Source organism: Pleurodeles waltl, chromosome 2_1 (genome assembly GCF_031143425.1).
Source record: "Pleurodeles waltl isolate 20211129_DDA chromosome 2_1, aPleWal1.hap1.20221129, whole genome shotgun sequence".
In the NCBI taxonomy this organism is placed as follows: domain Eukaryota; kingdom Metazoa; phylum Chordata; class Amphibia; order Caudata; family Salamandridae; genus Pleurodeles; species Pleurodeles waltl.
This window is the reverse complement of record NC_090438.1, coordinates 29,290,411-29,308,396: the sequence shown is the minus strand read 5'-3', so window position 1 is coordinate 29,308,396 and position 17,986 is coordinate 29,290,411. Positions and strand designations below refer to the sequence as shown.

At 47.4% G+C, this 17,986-nt stretch overlaps 1 protein-coding gene across 9 annotated transcripts in view; it reads left to right on the top strand.

Annotated features, from left to right (window-relative positions):
* Positions 1-17,986, top strand: part of OGT (O-linked N-acetylglucosamine (GlcNAc) transferase) — a 486,071-nt gene that overhangs the window by 314,066 nt on the left and 154,019 nt on the right. For all 9 annotated transcript variants that reach the window (XR_011198862.1, XM_069209047.1, XM_069209086.1 and 6 more), the window contains exon 15: positions 7,842-7,967. Coding sequence is in view for 8 of the 9 variants with exons in the window: in XM_069209047.1 (XP_069065148.1) it covers positions 7,842-7,967 (126 nt within the window). In the remaining variant the exon portion in view is untranslated. The remainder of the gene's footprint in view (positions 1-7,841; positions 7,968-17,986) is intronic.

The following is a 17,986-nucleotide window of genomic DNA, read 5'->3' as shown; positions in this document are numbered from 1 at the left end:
CTTCCCCAAAAAGATTCGTGGGGGAATGCGTTTTCGATGAGATGGTCAGGAGTTTATGCCTACGCTTTTCCTCCGATCCCGCTCATTCCGAGAGTCATCAGAAAAATGAAGACGGAGGGGTGTCGACTTCTACTCATAGCTCCCAGATGGCCCAGACAAATATGGTATACGGAGCTCCTCATGCTCTCCGAACGACCACATCTACCACTCAGACAGAGTCCGACTCTTTTAACGATGCACCAGGGACAAGTCACACACCCACATCCGTCGTCTCTTCGTTTGTCGGCTTGGCTCCTGAACACAATGAATACTTAAATCTCAAAATCTCCCCAGAGTGTAGAGACATCTTAGCAAAAGCTAGAGCTGACACTACCAACAAAACCTATAGACTTAAATGGAAACGGTTTTGTGTTTGGTGTGCAGCGGAAAATATACATCCTTTATCTTCTACTCCGGAACAGATACTTCCATATCTCCTGCTCCTGGCAAAATCAGGACTTGCATATTCTTCCATACGGGTACATCTGGCGGCAATCTCCAGATACCGCAGATCACCAGATAAACTCTCTTTGTGTTCCACAAGAATTGTCAAACAATTTATGAAGGGCCTTTTTCGGGTCTTCCCGCCAATTAGGAAACCCCCGCCTCTATGGTCATTAAATGTTGTGTTGATGCAACTCATGAAAGCTCCTTTTGAGCCGATCCACAAAGCTGACCTAAAATTCCTCGCATGGAAAACAGCGTTACTGTTAGCTCTTACTTCGGCAAAAAGAGTCAGTGACATTCAGGCGTTCACCATCAAACAGCCGTTCCTCCAGTTTACAAACTCAGGTGTCATCCTGCGGACAAATCCTAAATTCATTCCGAAAGTTCCCTCAACATTTCATTTAAATGAACCAGTCATCTTAAAAACCTTTTTTCCAAATCCGCAAACAGTGGCGGAAAAAACATTACATTCTCTCGATATTAAAAGATGTTTAAAGTTTTATCTACAGAAAACTCAGGCCATCCGCCAGTCGGATCAATTATTTGTAGCGTTCGGCGGAACAAAGAAGGGACACGCGGTGTCCAAACAGACTTTAGCAAGATGGATTGGCCTGGCGATTCAATTCTGCCATTCAAAAGCAGGAAAGCCGCTCCACACCAAGGTGAGAGCCCACTCTACAAGATCGGTAGCCACTTCAGCGGCACTCTTTGCAGGTGTACCACTACATAGCATCTGTAGAGCAGCAACATGGTCCAGCCAACACACATTTACAAGACATTACTGTCTAGAGGAGACAAACCAGGTTGATACAGCAGTGGGACAAGCAGTGCTGAGGCATCTATTTCGTTAAGGTGAGCCTCTTACACATCCCACCACCACACTCGAGGTATGGTCATTAATGGTTCATTTTCTTCTACTGTTTAACGTGTCGTATTCTCCATAATAATAGCATAAACTGTGTCAGGATTTCTGGCCACACACATTTTATTGCTTTTATATTCGTATGTTTGTGAATATAAATATAATTATATGTAAGTGCATATTTAAAACTGAACTAATGTGAATCACATCACGTATAGAATTACGATGGAATTACAGTCAATGTAATTCAGTAAGTAAGAAAACATTACTGCTCGTTACTCGGATTCAAGCATGTGAATCTATGAAAGATCCAATACTGGAGAAGAAAATTAGTTACTTACCTGTAACTGCAGTTCTCCAGTATTGGTATCTTTCATAGATTCACATGCGACCCACCCTCCTCCCCTCAGAGGCTCCCCTATTATACAGATATTAAACTTCACACTCCTAATAGAAAATCTGAGGGAATTCAGCCTCTGTTGGGAGTGTTTGGGAGGGGCTGAATCCTGATTGGTTGATACTCAAGTTTGGGTCTTTTCACAAAACAAAGTGGATAGACTGTAAAATACCTTATGAGGCCTACTTGGGCCTACTGGTTTTATTTTTACTGACTTACTGCTTTTTATATATTTAAATTTACTGTGAGGCTCCCACCTCGACGACGGGGATGATTCAAGCATGTGAATCTATGAAAGATACCAATACTGGAGAACTGCAGTTACAGGTAAGTGTAAGGAAATGCCTCCTTGGCATGGTTGCCCCCTGACTTGTAGGTGGAGGCCAAGTTCAGCCACTCCAACCCAAGATCCAGACTATTCTGGACTGGGTAGCTCCAAAAACCCAGACTCAAGTCAGGGCATTCCTTGGCTTGACTGGGTACTACAGGAGGTTTGTGAAGGGATATGGATCCATTGTGACAGCCCTCACTGAACTCACCTCCAAGAAAATGCCCAAGAAAGTAAACTGGACTGTGGACTGCCAACAGGCCTTTGACACCCTGAAACAGGCAATGTGCTCAGCACCAGTTCTCAAAGCTCCAGATTATTCTAAGCAGTTCATTGTGCAGACTGATGCCTCTGAACATGGGATAGGGGCAGTTTTGTCCCAAACAAATGATGATGGCCTTGACCAGCCTGTTGCTTTCATTAGCAGGAGGTTACTCCCCAGGGAGCAGCGTTGGAGTGCCATTGAGAGGGAGGCCTTTGCTGTGGTTTGGTCCCTGAAGAAGCTGAGACCATACCTCTTTGGGACTCACTTCCTAGTTCAAACTGACCACAGACCTCTCAAATGGCTGATGCAAATGAAAGGTGAAAATCCTAAACTGTTGAGGTGGTCCATCTCCCTACAGGGAATGGACTTTATAGTGGAACACAGACCTGGGACTGCCCATGCCAATGCAGATGGCCTTTCCAGGTTCTTCCACTTAGAAAATGAAGACTCTCTTGGGAAAGGTTAGTCTCATCCTCTTTCGTTTGGGGGGGGGTTGTGTAAGGAAATGCCTCCTTGGCATGGTTGCCCCCTGACTTTTTGCCTTTGCTGATGCTATGTTTACAATTGAAAGTGTGCTGAGGCCTGCTAACCAGGCCCCAGCACCAGTGTTCTTTCCCTAACCTGTACTTTTGTATCCACAATTGGCAGACCCTGGCATCCAGATAAGTCCCTTGTAACTGGTACTTCTAGTACCAAGGGCCCTGATGCCAAGGAAGGTCTCTAAGGGCTGCAGCATGTCTTATGCCACCCTGGAGACCTCTCACTCAGCACAGACACACTGCTTGCCAGCTTGTGTGTGCTAGTGAGGACAAAACGAGTAAGTCGACATGGCACTCCCCTCAGGGTGCCATGCCAGCCTCTCACTGCCTATGCAGTATAGGTAAGACACCCCTCTAGCAGGCCTTACAGCCCTAAGGCAGGGTGCACTATACCATAGGTGAGGGTACCAGTGCATGAGCATGGTACCCCTACAGTGTCTAAACAAAACCTTAGACATTGTAAGTGCAGGGTAGCCATAAGAGTATATGGTCTGGGAGTCTGTCAAACACGAACTCCACAGCACCATAATGGCTACACTGAAAACTGGGAAGTTTGGTATCAAACTTCTCAGCACAATAAATGCACACTGATGCCAGTGTACATTTTATTGTAAAATACACCACAGAGGGCACCTTAGAGGTGCCCCCTGAAACTTAACCGACTATCTGTGTAGGCTGACTAGTTTTAGCAGCCTGCCACAAACCGAGACATGTTGCTGGCCCCATGGGGAGAGTGCCTTTGTCACTCTGAGGCCAGTAACAAAGCCTGCACTGGGTGGAGATGCTAACACCTCTCCCAGGCAGGAATTGTCACACCTGGCGGTGAGCCTCAAAGGCTCACCTCCTTTGTGCCAACCCAGCAGGACACTCCAGCTAGTGGAGTTGCCCGCCCCCTCCGGCCAGGCCCCACTTTTGGCGGCAAGGCCGGAGAAAATAATGAGAAAAACAAGGAGGAGTCACTGGCCAGTCAGGACAGCCCCTAAGGTGTCCTGAGCTGAGGTGACTCTAACTTTTAGAAATCCTCCATCTTGCAGATGGAGGATTCCCCCAATAGGGTTAGGATTGTGACCCCCTCCCCTTGGGAGGAGGCACAAAGAGGGTGTACCCACCCTCAGGGCTAGTAGCCATTGGCTACTAACCCCCCAGACCTAAACACGCCCTTAAATTTAGTATTTAAGGGCTTCCCTGAACCCTAGAAAATTAGATTCCTGCAACAAGAAGAAGGACTGCCCAGCTGAAAACCCCTGCAGCGGAAGACCAGAAGACGACAACTGCCTTGGCTCCAGAAACTCACCGGCCTGTCTCCTGCCTTCCAAAGATCCTGCTCCAGCGACGCTTCCGAAGGGACCAGCGACCTCGACATCCTCTGAGGACTGCCCCTGCTTCGAAAAGACAAGAAACTCCCGAGGACAGCGGACCTGCTCCAAGAAAAGCTGCAACTTTGTTTCCAGCAGCTTTAAAGAACCCTGCAAGCTCCCCGCAAGAAGCGTGAGACTTGCAACCCTGCACCCGGCGACCCCGACTCGGCTGGTGGAGATCCGACGCCTCAGGAGGGACCCCAGGACTACTCTGATACTGTGAGTACCAAAACCTGTCCCCCCTGAGCCCCCACAGCGCCGCCTGCAGAGGGAATCCCGAGGCTTCCCCTGACCGCGACTCCTTGAATCCAAAGTCCCGACACCTGGGAGAGACCCTGCACCCGCAGCCCCCAGGACCTGAAGGACCGGACTTTCACTGGAGGAGTGACCCCCAGGAGTCCCTCTCCCTTGCCCAAGTGGAGGTTTCCCCGAGGAACCCCCCCCTTGCCTGCCTGCAGCGCTGAAGAGATCCCTAGATCTCCCATTGACTTCCATTACAAACCCGACGCTTGTTTCTACACTGCACCCGGCCGCCCCCGCGCCGCTGAGGGTGAAATTTCTGTGTGGACTTGTGTCCCCCCCGGTGCCCTACAAAACCCCCCTGGTCTGCCCTCCGAAGACGCGGGTACTTACCTGCAAGCAGACCGGAACCGGGGCACCCCCTTCTCTCCATTCTAGCCTATGTGTTTTGGGCACCACTTTGAACTCTGCACCTGACCGGCCCTGAGCTGCTGGTGTGGTGACTTTGGGGTTGCTCTGAACCCCCAACGGTGGGCTACCTTGGACCAAGAACTGAACCCTGTAAGTGTCTTACTTACCTGGAAAAACTAATCAAAACTTACCTCCCCTAGGAACTGTGAAAATTGCACTAAGTGTCCACTTTCAAAACAGCTATTTGTCAATAACTTGAAAAGTATACATGCAATTTTGATGATTTGAAGTTCCTAAAGTACTTACCTGCAATACCTTTCGAATGAGCTATTACATGTAGAATTTGAACCTGTGGTTCTTAAAATAAACTAAGAAAAGATATTTTTCTATATAAAAACCTATTGGCTGGATTTGTCTCTGAGTGTGTGTACCTCATTTATTGTCTATGTGTATGTACAACAAATGCTTAACACTACTCCTTGGATAAGCCTACTGCTCGACCACACTACCACAAAATAGAGCATTAGTATTATCTATTTTTACCACTATTTTACCTCTAAGGGGAACCCTTGGACTCTGTGCATGCTATTCCTTACTTTGAAATAGCACATACAGAGCCAACTTCCTACAGTAAGTAACTAATTTTCTTACCTCCCCTAGGAACTGTGAAAATTGCACTAAGTGTCCACTTTTAAAACAGCTATTTGTGAATAACTTGAAAAGTATACATGCAATTTTGATGATTTGAAGTTCCTAAAGTACTTACCTGCAATACCTTTCGAATGAGATATTACATGTAGAATTTGAACCTGTGGTTCTTAAAATAAACTAAGAAAATATATTTTTCTATATAAAAACCTATTGGCTGGATTTGTCTCTGAGTGTGTGTACCTCATTTATTGTCTATGTGTATGTACAACAAATGCTTAACACTACTCCTTGGATAAGCCTACTGCTCGACCACACTACCACAAAATAGAGCATTAGTATTATCTATTTTTACCACTATTTTACCTCTAAGGGGAACCCTTGGACTCTGTGCATGCTATTCCTTACTTTGAAATAGCACATACAGAGCCAACTTCCTACAGCCTCTGTCAAGCCTCTTGGGGAACCCCTGGACTCTGTGCACACTATATCTCATTTTGAGATAGCATATACAGTCAGCTTCCTGCAGTAGCCCTATGTCTAGTACATGCATAAAATGGCTTCCCCTCACTCAGGACGTCCTTGAAAATGGCACTGGATTTTGTGGGGATACCTCTGCTAGTTCAGGGGTGCCCTCACCCACAGGTGCGTGCGCCCTGCCCTTTGGGCTAGGAGGGCCTGCCATTGAGGTTATTCAGAGTGACCTGATGCAGTGACCTGTAGTGAAAAGGGGTGCATGCACCCTTTCACGCAGGCTGAAATGGCAGGCCTGCAGAACACTTTGCATGGGCTCCCCTTGGGTGGCATAATACATGCTGCATCCCATGGGGTTCCTGTGCCCTGGGTACCGGAGTTCTCAGGGTGATCAGGAACAACGGAACCCAAGTCATCCTTCCGGCTGTGGACTGGGCCCTGAGAGTTTAGTATCCCATGCTGTTGAGCATGGCCATTGGTCCTCCAATCAGTCTTCTCTTTCAGGAGGATTTACTTTCCCAGCAGCAGGGGAGGGTTCCCCACCCAAACTTGTCAACGCTCTGCCTTCATGCATGGAGATTGAGCAGCAACATTTGACAGCTTTTGACCTTCTGCCCTAAGTCTGCAATATCATCCTGACAACCAGCCATCTCTTCCCCCCCCCAAGACGATATACACCTGCTGTTGGGGCAAGTTTGTGGCTATCTTTCTGCCATTTCTGCGGTTGCCTGATCAGCCATCTCTTTTCAAGTCCCTTAATGTACATATGTTTCAGAAAGGTCTTCCAACATTTGTTCCCTTCATCATGCCTCAGTGGGACCTAAATTTAATTCTGACTTTACTAATGTGTGATCCTTTTGAGCCACTCCACAACTGTCCTCTTTGGCTTCTATCCTTTTAGAAGCAATATCTGCCCGGAGAGTCTGTGAGCTCTAAGCTTTGTCATCTAAGCCCCCGTATCCCACCATCTTCCCAGACAAAACTAATCCTTCGCACTAGGACTTACTTCCTACCGAAGGTGGTCATTCCCTTTCACGTGGGCCAGTCTATTGCCCTGCCTATGTTTTATGATCTGCCTCATCAAGAGTAGCGACTTCGCCGGCTGGACCCCAAAAAAGTGTTCTCGGTGTATCTTGACTGCACAAAAGAGTTAAGATGGATGAGCAACTGTTTTTGGGGTATGTCGAAGCCCAAAGGGAAGGCGGAACAGAAACGGACCATCTCTCAATGGATCGTACTCTGTTCCACAATCTTCTGCGCATTGGCCCCAAAACCAGCCCCCTATAGGTTTTTGTGCTCATTCCCTAAAGCCAAGGCTGCAACCAGTCAGCTTAGACTTTCATGACACCACATAGCTACATGTGATGGCACTGCTGTGAAACGTTGTTCACATCCAGTCTAGTACCTGGAATATATTATCTACCAGAAATTGCATTACGAAAGGTGAGTAACTTTTTTTGGTGCAAAATTATATGGTGATCTGCAGTTTTGCAGCGTGAATCTTTTTTGGATTTGCATGCTGGGCATTATTATGCCGTCTGCTGCTTGAGTCCGAAATAGTTTCCAAAACCTTTTGTCCTTCCTTTTGTTTTTGAGTTTGTTGTTGTGCATCGACATACCTCCATTTGGTGCCCCTTGTGACATTTTTGCACTGTCAAAATATTTTCTGGCAAATGCTTAATGCAATAGATTAGCAATGTGCCGCCCCACTGAGGTCTTGCTTGTTAAATCAGTTTTCCTGTGAGTCATGTACTATAGTTGTCCTAGATTTAACTGATGCTCCGTTTGCGGCAATGTTGATATTTCAGTCACACTGTTTTGTTTTTGCACCAGATTCCGTGCAACGGAAAAGCTGCTGATAGGATACATCAGGATGGAGTTCACATTCTGGTAAACATGAACGGCTATACCAAGGGAGCCCGGAATGAACTGTTTGCTCTGCGAGCAGCACCCATCCAGGTGAGAGATTTGGAAATCCAGTTTGTAGCTTACATTGCTATAGTTACAAAATGTGCAGGAACCTGTGAGTGGGCACTCCTGCATGAACAGAGGTGCCCTTACAAGCTCTAGCTCCATTACACTGGACTTCGCAAGTGTGGTGTAGCCGTTTTACTTGTGGACTGTTGCCAGTATTGGCTGTATGATTCCATGCACTCCGAGGGCTTCTTAGAGGACCCCCAGCATTGCTCCTACTACTCTTATGGGGTTTTCCAGGAAGCCCGCGCTGCTGCCACCCCTCAGGTTTCTGCCATCCTGCTGCTTGATCAACTCAGGCAGAGAAAGGTAGAACAAAGGATTTCCTGTGGGAGGGAGAGGTAACACCTTCTCCCTTGTGTTACAATGCAGCCTCTTTCTAGCCTGGTTACTCCTACTTTTTGCCTGTTTGTCAGTATGTTTGACTGTGTTCACTGGGATCCTGGTAACCAGGACCCCAGTGACTGTGCTCTTCCCCTAAATGTGTTGCTGGTAACTTTTTATCCTCACCATTGGCATAGTGGTTCCCCCATGAATGCCCCCAGTATATGGTACCTTGATACCCAGGGCATTGGGATTTCAGGGGATCCCTGTGGGCTGCAGCTGTTATTCTGCCACCCATAAGGGGCCCATGCAAAGAATTCTGCAGGACTGCCATTGCAGCCTGCGTGAAACTTTTGCATGCACCTGTTTTCACTACAGGTCACTACACGTCACCCCTGTGGTATGCCCTCTCAGCCCAAAGGGCAGGGTGCAGGTACCAGTTTGTGAGGGCACCCCTGCACTAGCAGAGGTGCCCCCACCAACTCCAGATCCATTTTCCTAGACTCTTGAGTGTGGGATGCCATTTTACGCGTGTACCTGACACAGGTCACTACCTATGTCCAGCTACATAATAGTAGCTGCGAACCTGGGCAGTTTTGGTATCAAACATGTCTGAGTTATACTTTTGCAAGTATTGGAGGTACGATTCCATGCTCCCTGGGGGCTCCTGAGAGGACCCCCAGCATTGCTACCACCAGTCTCCCAGGGTTTTCCAGGCAGCCCAGCAAGCCCCCACCCCTCTGACAGGTTTCTGCCCTTTTGCTACTTGTTCTGATCAAGCCCAGGAAGGCAGAACAAAATATCTCCTTTGGGAGGGGGGGGGGGCGTAAAACCCTCTCCCTTTGGAGATAAGTGTGGCTGGCTTGGACTGGGTAGTGTCACCAAGCCACTGGTATGCTTTGGAGGGCACATTTGGTTTACACTGGTTCAGGGACCCCCCCCCCCAGGTCCCTGCTCTGGCTTGAAACTGGACAATGGAAAGTGGAGGGACCACGCCCCTGTCCATCACCACCCCTGGATTGGTGCCCAGCGCTCCCAAAGAGGGTCCCTGGTTTCTGCCACCTTGTGTCCAAGGATGGCAGGACAATCTGGGAGCATCCGAGTGGCCAGGCAGGTGATGTCGGAGCCCCCTCTTGATGAATGCTTACCTTGTTAAGTGACCAATCCCCCTTTCAGGGTCATTTAGGTGGGGTCATCAGATTCGGCTTGCAGGATTCCAGCAGGACCCCTGCAACCTCCACTTTGACTTCTGGCCTCCAGAACTGCGGCGGGAACTTCCAGGAACAGACACACTGTTAGAACACAGAAGACTCTTCTGCAACTTTGTTTCCACATCTCCTGCCAGCTTTGCAACATTTCCCCAGCTGTGCATCCTCAGAAGACTGCAATTCTTCAGCCTGCACAAGAAGAAGGTATCTCCTTTGGAGTGAAGGAGTCACGCCCCTGCAACCGCAGGCACCTACAACAAGCGACAACCAGCTACGTGGATCTCCCCTCATCTTGAGCTATGTGGATCCTGCATCACAGGTGGTGGTCCAGAGTGGTTCTCTTGGTCCTCTCTGCCAGCTGTCCAACTTTGTTAGAGGTATGCCCTTGTCTTCCCACACAGGACAGTACTCCTGTGCACCGCGTCTCTTGCAGCTGCCAAGGCTTGTTGGCATCTCCTCCAAGGGATCTTCTGGCTATGTGTAGCTCCAGCCCCTAGCACCCCATCCTGCAAAGCAGCCTCCTGCGGTGTGGGATCCTCTTTTGTACTGCTGCGTGGGCTTCTTCTGAGACTCCTGTGTCCCCGACTCTACGATGCGGAGGGTTTCATGTGACTCCCCCTCCTGGCTTGTCCTCCTGGGCCTTGCTGGTCCCTGGCAGCACCACTTTTCTTCTAACCCCGAGTTTGCCTTTGCCAAGGCTTGTTGGTAGAATTCCTGCACTGGCACCTATCTCCAATCATCCTTCCACTTTTGTACAACTGAGTGTTTTCTGTGTGACTACAGTCGTATTGCATGAGCTTTGCATGTCTCCTAGATAAGCCTTGGCTGCTCATCCACAGCTACCTCTAGAGAGCCTGGCTTCTAGTCACTACCTACACGTCACTAAGAGGGGATTCTGGACCTGATATAAGGTGTAAGTACCTTAGGTACCCATCACACACCAGGCCAGCTTCCTACACCGAGCACTATTTCTAAACTACCTCAACACGCACCAAACAACACTAGGGGAGAGGATGTGGCATAAGGGCCAGAGTTTCCGATCTTGGAGCTGGGGAACACGGTTTGCGTCTCGGCGCTGGCTCAATATCCTTTGATTCTGGGCAAATCACTTCATCTCCCCTTGCTACCAAAAATGAATGTCTTCTGAATGAATGTGTAATGTATCCGGTGCTCATGTAAAGCTCTGTAATACCTTTGTATTGAATTTCACTAACTGAACTCCATTTGAAGAGGCCCAATTTACATCCAGAGGCTCGATGTTTTTTGCTATCCAGCTTGAGGCCATGAAGTGCTTGGGTCTGGAGTCGCTGCTCCTATTCTACCATTTTGGAGACCACACCTTTTGCCTTATTCTTGCCTAGAAATAACCTATGTGTTTGGTGACCCTCCAGAGGTTATCAAGAGCACGTGCTATCGTCTAACTTTAAGCTCTACTCAAGTCAGTTGCTTAATGCACCCACGACAGAACGAGAATGTTGCAGATTACAATCCTGACACAGCTTTTTCACCTTTTCATGTCTGCAAGGTCAATGCAAATGAATGATTTTCTTTAAAAAGGCACCTGGGTTTCAGCGCTATGAAATGGCACAATCTATTACCATGCTCTCTATAAGAGAGATTTCCAGACTTCCCCAACACGCACCAGTCAAAGAACCCCGAGAAAGAGGATATGGCTTGAGGGCCAAGGCTGTCGACTTTGAAGCTAGGGAACACGGTTCAAGTCTTGGTGCCGGCTCACCATCCTGGGATTCTGGACAAATGGCTTAATCTCTCCTTGTTACCAAAAATAAACATTTTCTTGTGTAATGTAACCGGTATTCATGTAAAGCGCTGTAATACCTTTGGGTTGAGTTCGCGCTACATAAAACTGCAAAAAATGAATAAATGAAAAGGACCCCCTTGGACATCACAAAGAAACCAAATGATGCTGAAACCAAGGAAGACTAAAACAACGTATTGCCATGAGCAGAGCAAAAGACAAAATAGTGCATCGACACACAGCTTTGATTGTGTAATAATCCATGTAACAGCGTCAGTTTCCAAGGCGGTAGCAAAACAGCCTCAAGGCGGGACAAACGTAAAGCATTTACCAACATCAGGGGATCTTTGAAAGGCAGGCTCAGGAACGAGTGAAAGAGCTGGGCATGAGAAGGGCATAGTTAAATCCCACAAAATAGATTTACAACAGGCCGAAAAGCAACGCTTGCGAGCTGCTATGCTCAACTTAAAAAAATAAAATAAAAAAATTAACAAAAAAAAAACACTGAACAAATGCAGAAACTATCTTAATATCTCCATGCATTTGGGAGATCTCAGGTTTGTTACGAGCACTACACTATCAGTTCAAGCTCTTAGCTTTCGTCATTAAAATCTGCCCTGAGAGTACTTACTAAACATAAAAAACATGACTTGTCTACCCAAGCCCTAGAAAAGAAAACCGCATTATCAGACTTCCCAGGAAATGGATAAAATGTGCAAGTGTAAAAAAGCACTCCTGTAGAATTAAAATTTAAGCATATTGAAGACCTCGAGCAGATTAGTGCAATCTAACCAGCACCAGCTGTGATTGGACGCATGTCTTAAGCAGTCCTTCTGGTTTAGGGCTGCTCTACTCTAGGTGGTCGGATCCCTCCTCAGCATCTCGTGGGGTAAACGTGCTTCTTGAAGTGCTTTTTTTGTGGACACCTTATGTGCTGCAGTTCCTGCCTCCCAATCACCTTCAAAACAGTGCTGCCCTCTCTCAGCACATCTGCATCGTTTGGTGTGAAACACCATGACAAGCGCATTCCACAAACCAGAAGAGGTGCAACTTGTCCAAAGGGAGTACAAGCTGTTCCTCCCCAGCACGCGCAACGTTGAAGGGCCGTCTGCCAGAAGGAGGCAGAGTGGTCCTTATCCTGCTGCTGGAGATTGTGTGGCTGCCATCAGCTGTGGATGTAGGACAGCTGCCCCTCTGAGAGGGAGGCCTATGAAAGCATGCAATGTTTCTCCAGAGACCGTGAACACCTCGGGACCGGCATCATCAAGATAACTGAAGCCTCTTGGTTTTAAAGTAAGGATTTCCAGTCTGCAGCTGAACAGATGTTTTTCCAGGAGCTCGTACCTTCATTTCTATCTGTGAAAATAGCTGGCTTGTGTGGCCTTCTGGTGTTAACTGAAAGATGGGGTGGGGTCTGTTTTTCTTTTAATGAAGTGCTTTATCAGTACAAACCAAGATTCCCTTATCAGTTGGTAATTACTTGCTCCAGCTATAGTTAGTGAAGTAGCCTCCTCTACAGAACCGATACTGACCAAATAAAGTGTGTCTAGACAAGATCTCTCTTTTTTTCTGTGAACCAGGCTAGCTAAGAAGTGTAGAAGAGCTCATGGAATGTACTAGGCGGGGACCAGGTGAAAGGAGGGTGTTAGAGGACTGAGCTGGTCAGAAAACGGGGAGGACAGATCGCAAGAGAATTGGATGGAACAGCAGGGGATGGATAAGTATCGGCTTGGAAGGCAGGACGTAGATGTACTCCTGGTGGGGGACGGGGAGGAACACTGGGTTGGGGGGGGAGGGAGAGAGAAGCAGAGTATGAGAGGGAATGCTGAGGAGGAGAATGCTTCAGAGGGAGGGTGAAAGGCAGCAGAGGTTGGCGAAGGGGCACATGGGATGAAGTGGCACATCATAGGAAGGAACAGTGCAGTACCTGATACTGTAAGCTCAGCAGCCTGGTTTCCCAGATGTGAATCAGTCCGTATGCTGCGTGATATAAATTAAATGGCTAAAAAGGAAAATTAGTTTTGATTTGCCTGGACTCTGTGTCCAAGCCAGGCATGCACATTTTTCCAATTTTAGTTGGCCCTTGAATTACTCATATTACTCAGCAGGGGAGGAGTTGGGACAGTACTTTCATCTCGACAATGGGGAAGCAGCCCCTGGATAGGGCTGCAGGCTTTGTGCAACCTGGTGGTAGTGGTTTGCATGCAGTATTGGGACACTGCCTGCAGTGGTGAACGCCTGGATTGGGGTGGCCTTATATTAAAAGGAAAACAAATTTAGTAAACTCAACCTTTAAATAGGCTATAAAGCATTGTTAGACATTGAGAATTTTAGGAGTTTGACCATTTTATATCAATTATATGTATAAAAAACGTCTTGCGGAATACCAGAGTTCTTTGCATTGCAGACTTGAGATTTAAATTAAGTATCTTTTCCTTCTTGTTAAAAATATTTTCAAAAAGCATAATTCAACGTGTTCTGGAATGATAAATGTCTTGATAGTCTATGGTTTATGAATTGAGAGCGGTTAATGATGAGGAATGAAACTGTTAACCACCTGTTACTGTGTAAATCATACCCAGTAGTCAGGCTTGAGACAGTTGGTAGTCAATGTTAGCTTTGCAGTGTACATATATACTCAATAACATTAAGAATAGCCATATATATATGTTCGATGGCATCTGTCGCTGTAGATACGCATGTTTTGCATAGCTCGCCATCTGGTGTTGGGCCGGAGTGTTACAAGTTGTTTTTCTTCGAAGAAGTCTTTCGAGTCACGGGACCGAGTGACTCCTCCTTTTGTCTCCATTGCGCATGGGCGTCGACTCCATCTTCGATTGTTTTTTTTTTCCGCCATCGGGTTCGGACGTGTTCCTGTCGCTCCGAGTTTCGGAACGGAAAGATAGCTAATTTCGGAAGATTTTCGTCGGTATTGTTGCGTTCGGGGTCGGCGTAGTTAGATTCAACACCGCGTCTAAGATCGAAGAGCTCCGGTGCCCTTCGGGGTAATTTTTTCGATTCCCCCGTCGGGGCCTGGTCGGCCCGACCGCATGCAGAAGAACGCCGATGGAACGGACCCCGTTCCGTTTCTGTCCCAAATGCCACAATAAATACCCCTATACAGACCAACACTTGGTCTGCAACCTGTGTGAGCACAGTGAAGACACCTGCGAGGCCTGTCGTGCGTTCCGGTCCCGAAAAACTCTCCGAGACCGTCGAGCCAGAAGACTTCAGATGGCGTCCGCGCCGACAGACCACCGGGAGTTCGAGGAACAAGAAGAGGAGGGAACCTTTTCGATCCAAGAATCGGACTCCGAAGGATTCGACGATACACAAACCGTGAGTAGGACGTCGAAAACCACTCAGAAAAAGATTTACAAGGCCCAGGGGATGCCACTGCCACCAGGCCATGGCTCGACCCATAAATTCGGTGACCGACCGTCGGCACCGAAAAAGGCCCAAAAAGTGCCGGGATCGTCCGACTCCGGTCGAGACACCGGCACGCAGCCTTCTCGGGACCGAGAAAGTGCTGGAGACAAGCATCGACACCGAGATACCGGTGTAGACACGGCTCGACGCCGAGACAGCGGCACCGAAGAAGATAGACGCCGAGAGGTTTCGGCCCCGAAAAAGAAAAAAGTCACCTCGGAGCCGAAAAAAGATGCAGACAGGGTTTCGGTGCCAAAACAAACTGCAACCGACCCAGTTTCAGGCTCTTATACAGAAGAGCACTCGCTAACCTCCCAAATGCAAAAGCATAGGTTTGAGGAAGAACTACACTCAACGGATGTAGACCATACGCAAAAGCGTATTTTCATACAGCAGGGGACAGGAAAAATAAGCACCCTTCCCCCTATTAGAAGAAAGAGAAGATTGGAGTTCCAAACTGAACAAACACCACAAACAAAAGTGGTGAAAAAAGTTACCCCACCACCCTCTCCCTCCACCTGTGATTAACGTCTAACCAGCACAAACTCCATCACATTCCCCAGCTCACACCACCATGAGCCAGGGTGACCAAGATCAAGACGCATGGGACTTATACGACGCCCCAGTGTCAGATAACAGTCCGGAGGCATACCCTACGAAGCCATCTCCACCAGAGGACAGCACTGCGTATTCTCAAGTGGTGGCTAGAGCAGCACAATTTCACAATGTAAGCCTCCACTCAGAACAGGTCGAGGATGACTTTATATTCAACACTCTCCTCCACCCACAGCTCCTACCAAAGCCTGCCTATGCTCCCTGGTATGCTCCGGCACGCAAAAGAAATCTTTAAGGAGCCGGTCAAAAGTAGGGCAATCACACCAAGAGTGGAAAAAAAGTATAAGGCGCCTCCTACAGACCCGGCTTTCATCACTACACAGCTGCCACCAGACTCTGTTGTTGTAGGAGCAGCTAGGAAAAGGGCCAACTCCCACACATCTGGAGATGCACCACCCCCAGATAAAGAAAGCCGCAAGTTCGATGCAGCTGGTAAAAGAGTCGCAGCACAAGCTGCAAACCAGTGGCGCATCGCTAACTCCCAGGCACTACTTGCGCGCTATGACAGAGCCCATTGGGATGAGATGCAACATCTCATTGACCATCTGCCCAAGGACCTACAAAATAGGGCAAAACAAGTGGTTGAGGAGGGACAGACCATTTCCAACAACCAAATCCGCTCCTCCATGGACGCTGCAGATACAGCTGCACAGACAATTAATACATCTGTAACTATCAGAAGGCATGCATGGCTCCGAACGTCTGGATTTAAACCAGAGATTCAGCAAGCAGTTCTCAATATGCCTTTTAACGAAAAAGAACTGTTCGGTCCAGAAGTGGACACAGCGATTGAGAAACTCAAAAAAGACACGGACACTGCTAAAGCCATGGGCGCACTCTACTCCCCGCAGAGCAGAGGGAATTACAGCACATTCCGTAAAACACCCTTTAGAGGGGGGTTTCGGGGTCGGAGCACACAAGCCAGCACCTCACAGGCAACACCGTCCAGTTACCAGGGACAGTACAGAGGAGGTTTTCGGGGACAATATAGAGGAGGGCAATTCCCTAGGAATAGAGGAAAATTTCAAAGCCCCAAAACCCCTACTACTAAGCAGTGACTCACATGTCACTCACCCCCTCCACACAACACCAGTGGGGGGAAGAATAAGTCATTATTACAAAGCATGGGAGGAAATCACTACAGACACTTGGGTTCTAGCAATTATCCAACATGGTTATTGCATAGAATTTCTACAATTCCCTCCAAACATACCACCAAAAGCACAAAATTTGACAAAACATCATTCCAATCTCCTGGAGATAGAAGTGCAGGCACTATTGCAAAAGAATGCAATCGAATTAGTGCCAAACACACAAATAAACACAGGAGTTTACTCACTGTACTTTCTGATACCAAAGAAGGACAAAACGCTGAGACCAATCCTAGACCTCAGAATAGTGAACACATTCATCAAATCAGACCACTTTCACATGGTCACACTACAAGAAGTATTACCATTGCTAAAACTACACGACTACATGACAACTTTAGACCTCAAGGACGCGTATTTCCATATACCAATACACCCATCGCACAGGAAATACCTAAGGTTTGTATTCAAAGGAATACATTACCAATTCAAGGTACTGCCTTTCGGATTAACAACCGCACCAAGAGTCTTTACCAAATGTCTTGCGGTAGTCGCTGCACACATCAGAAGGCAGCAAATACATGTGTTCCCATATCTAGACGACTGGCTAATCATGGCCCATTCGTTAATAGAGTGCTCAAATCACACAAATCAGATCATACAAACCCTCTTCAAACTAGGGTTCACCGTCAACTTCACGAAATCCAACATTCTGCTGTGCAAGGTACAACAATACCTAGGAGCCATAATAGACACAACAAAAGGAGTAGCCACTCCAAGTCCCCAAAGAATTCAAAATTTCAACACCATCATACAACGCATGTATCCAACACAAAAGATACAAGCAAAGATGATATTACAACTCCTAGGCATGATGTCTTCATGCATAGCCATTGTCCCAAACGCAAGACTGCACATGAGGCCCTTACAACAGTTCCTAGCATCACAGTGGTCTCAAGCACAGGGTCATCTTCTAGATCTGGTGTTAATAGACCGCCAAACTTACCTCTCGCTTCTGTGGTGGAACAACATAAATTTAAACAAAGGGCGGCCTTTCCAAGACCCAGTGCCACAATACATAATAACAACAGATGCTTCCATGACAGGGTGGGGAGCACACCTCGATCAACACAGCATACAAGGACAATGGAACGTACATCAAACAAAACTGCATATAAATCACCTAGAACTTCTAGCAGTTTTTCAAGCACTAAAAGCTTTCCAACCAATAATAGTTCACAAATACATTCTCGTCAAGACAGACAACATGACAACAATGTATTATCTAAACAAGCAAGGGGGGGACACACTCCACGCAGTTAAGCCTGCTAGCACAAAAAATTTGGCGTTGGGCAATTCACAACCAAATTCGCCTAATAGCACAATTTATACCAGGGATCCAAAATCAACTCGCAGACAACCTCTCTCGAGATCACCAACAGGTCCACGAATGGGAAATTCACCCCCAAATTCTGAACACCTATTTCAAACTCTGGGGAACACCTCAAATAGACTTGTTTGCGACGAAGGAGAACGCAAAATGCCAAAACTTCGCATCCAGATACCCACACAAACCGT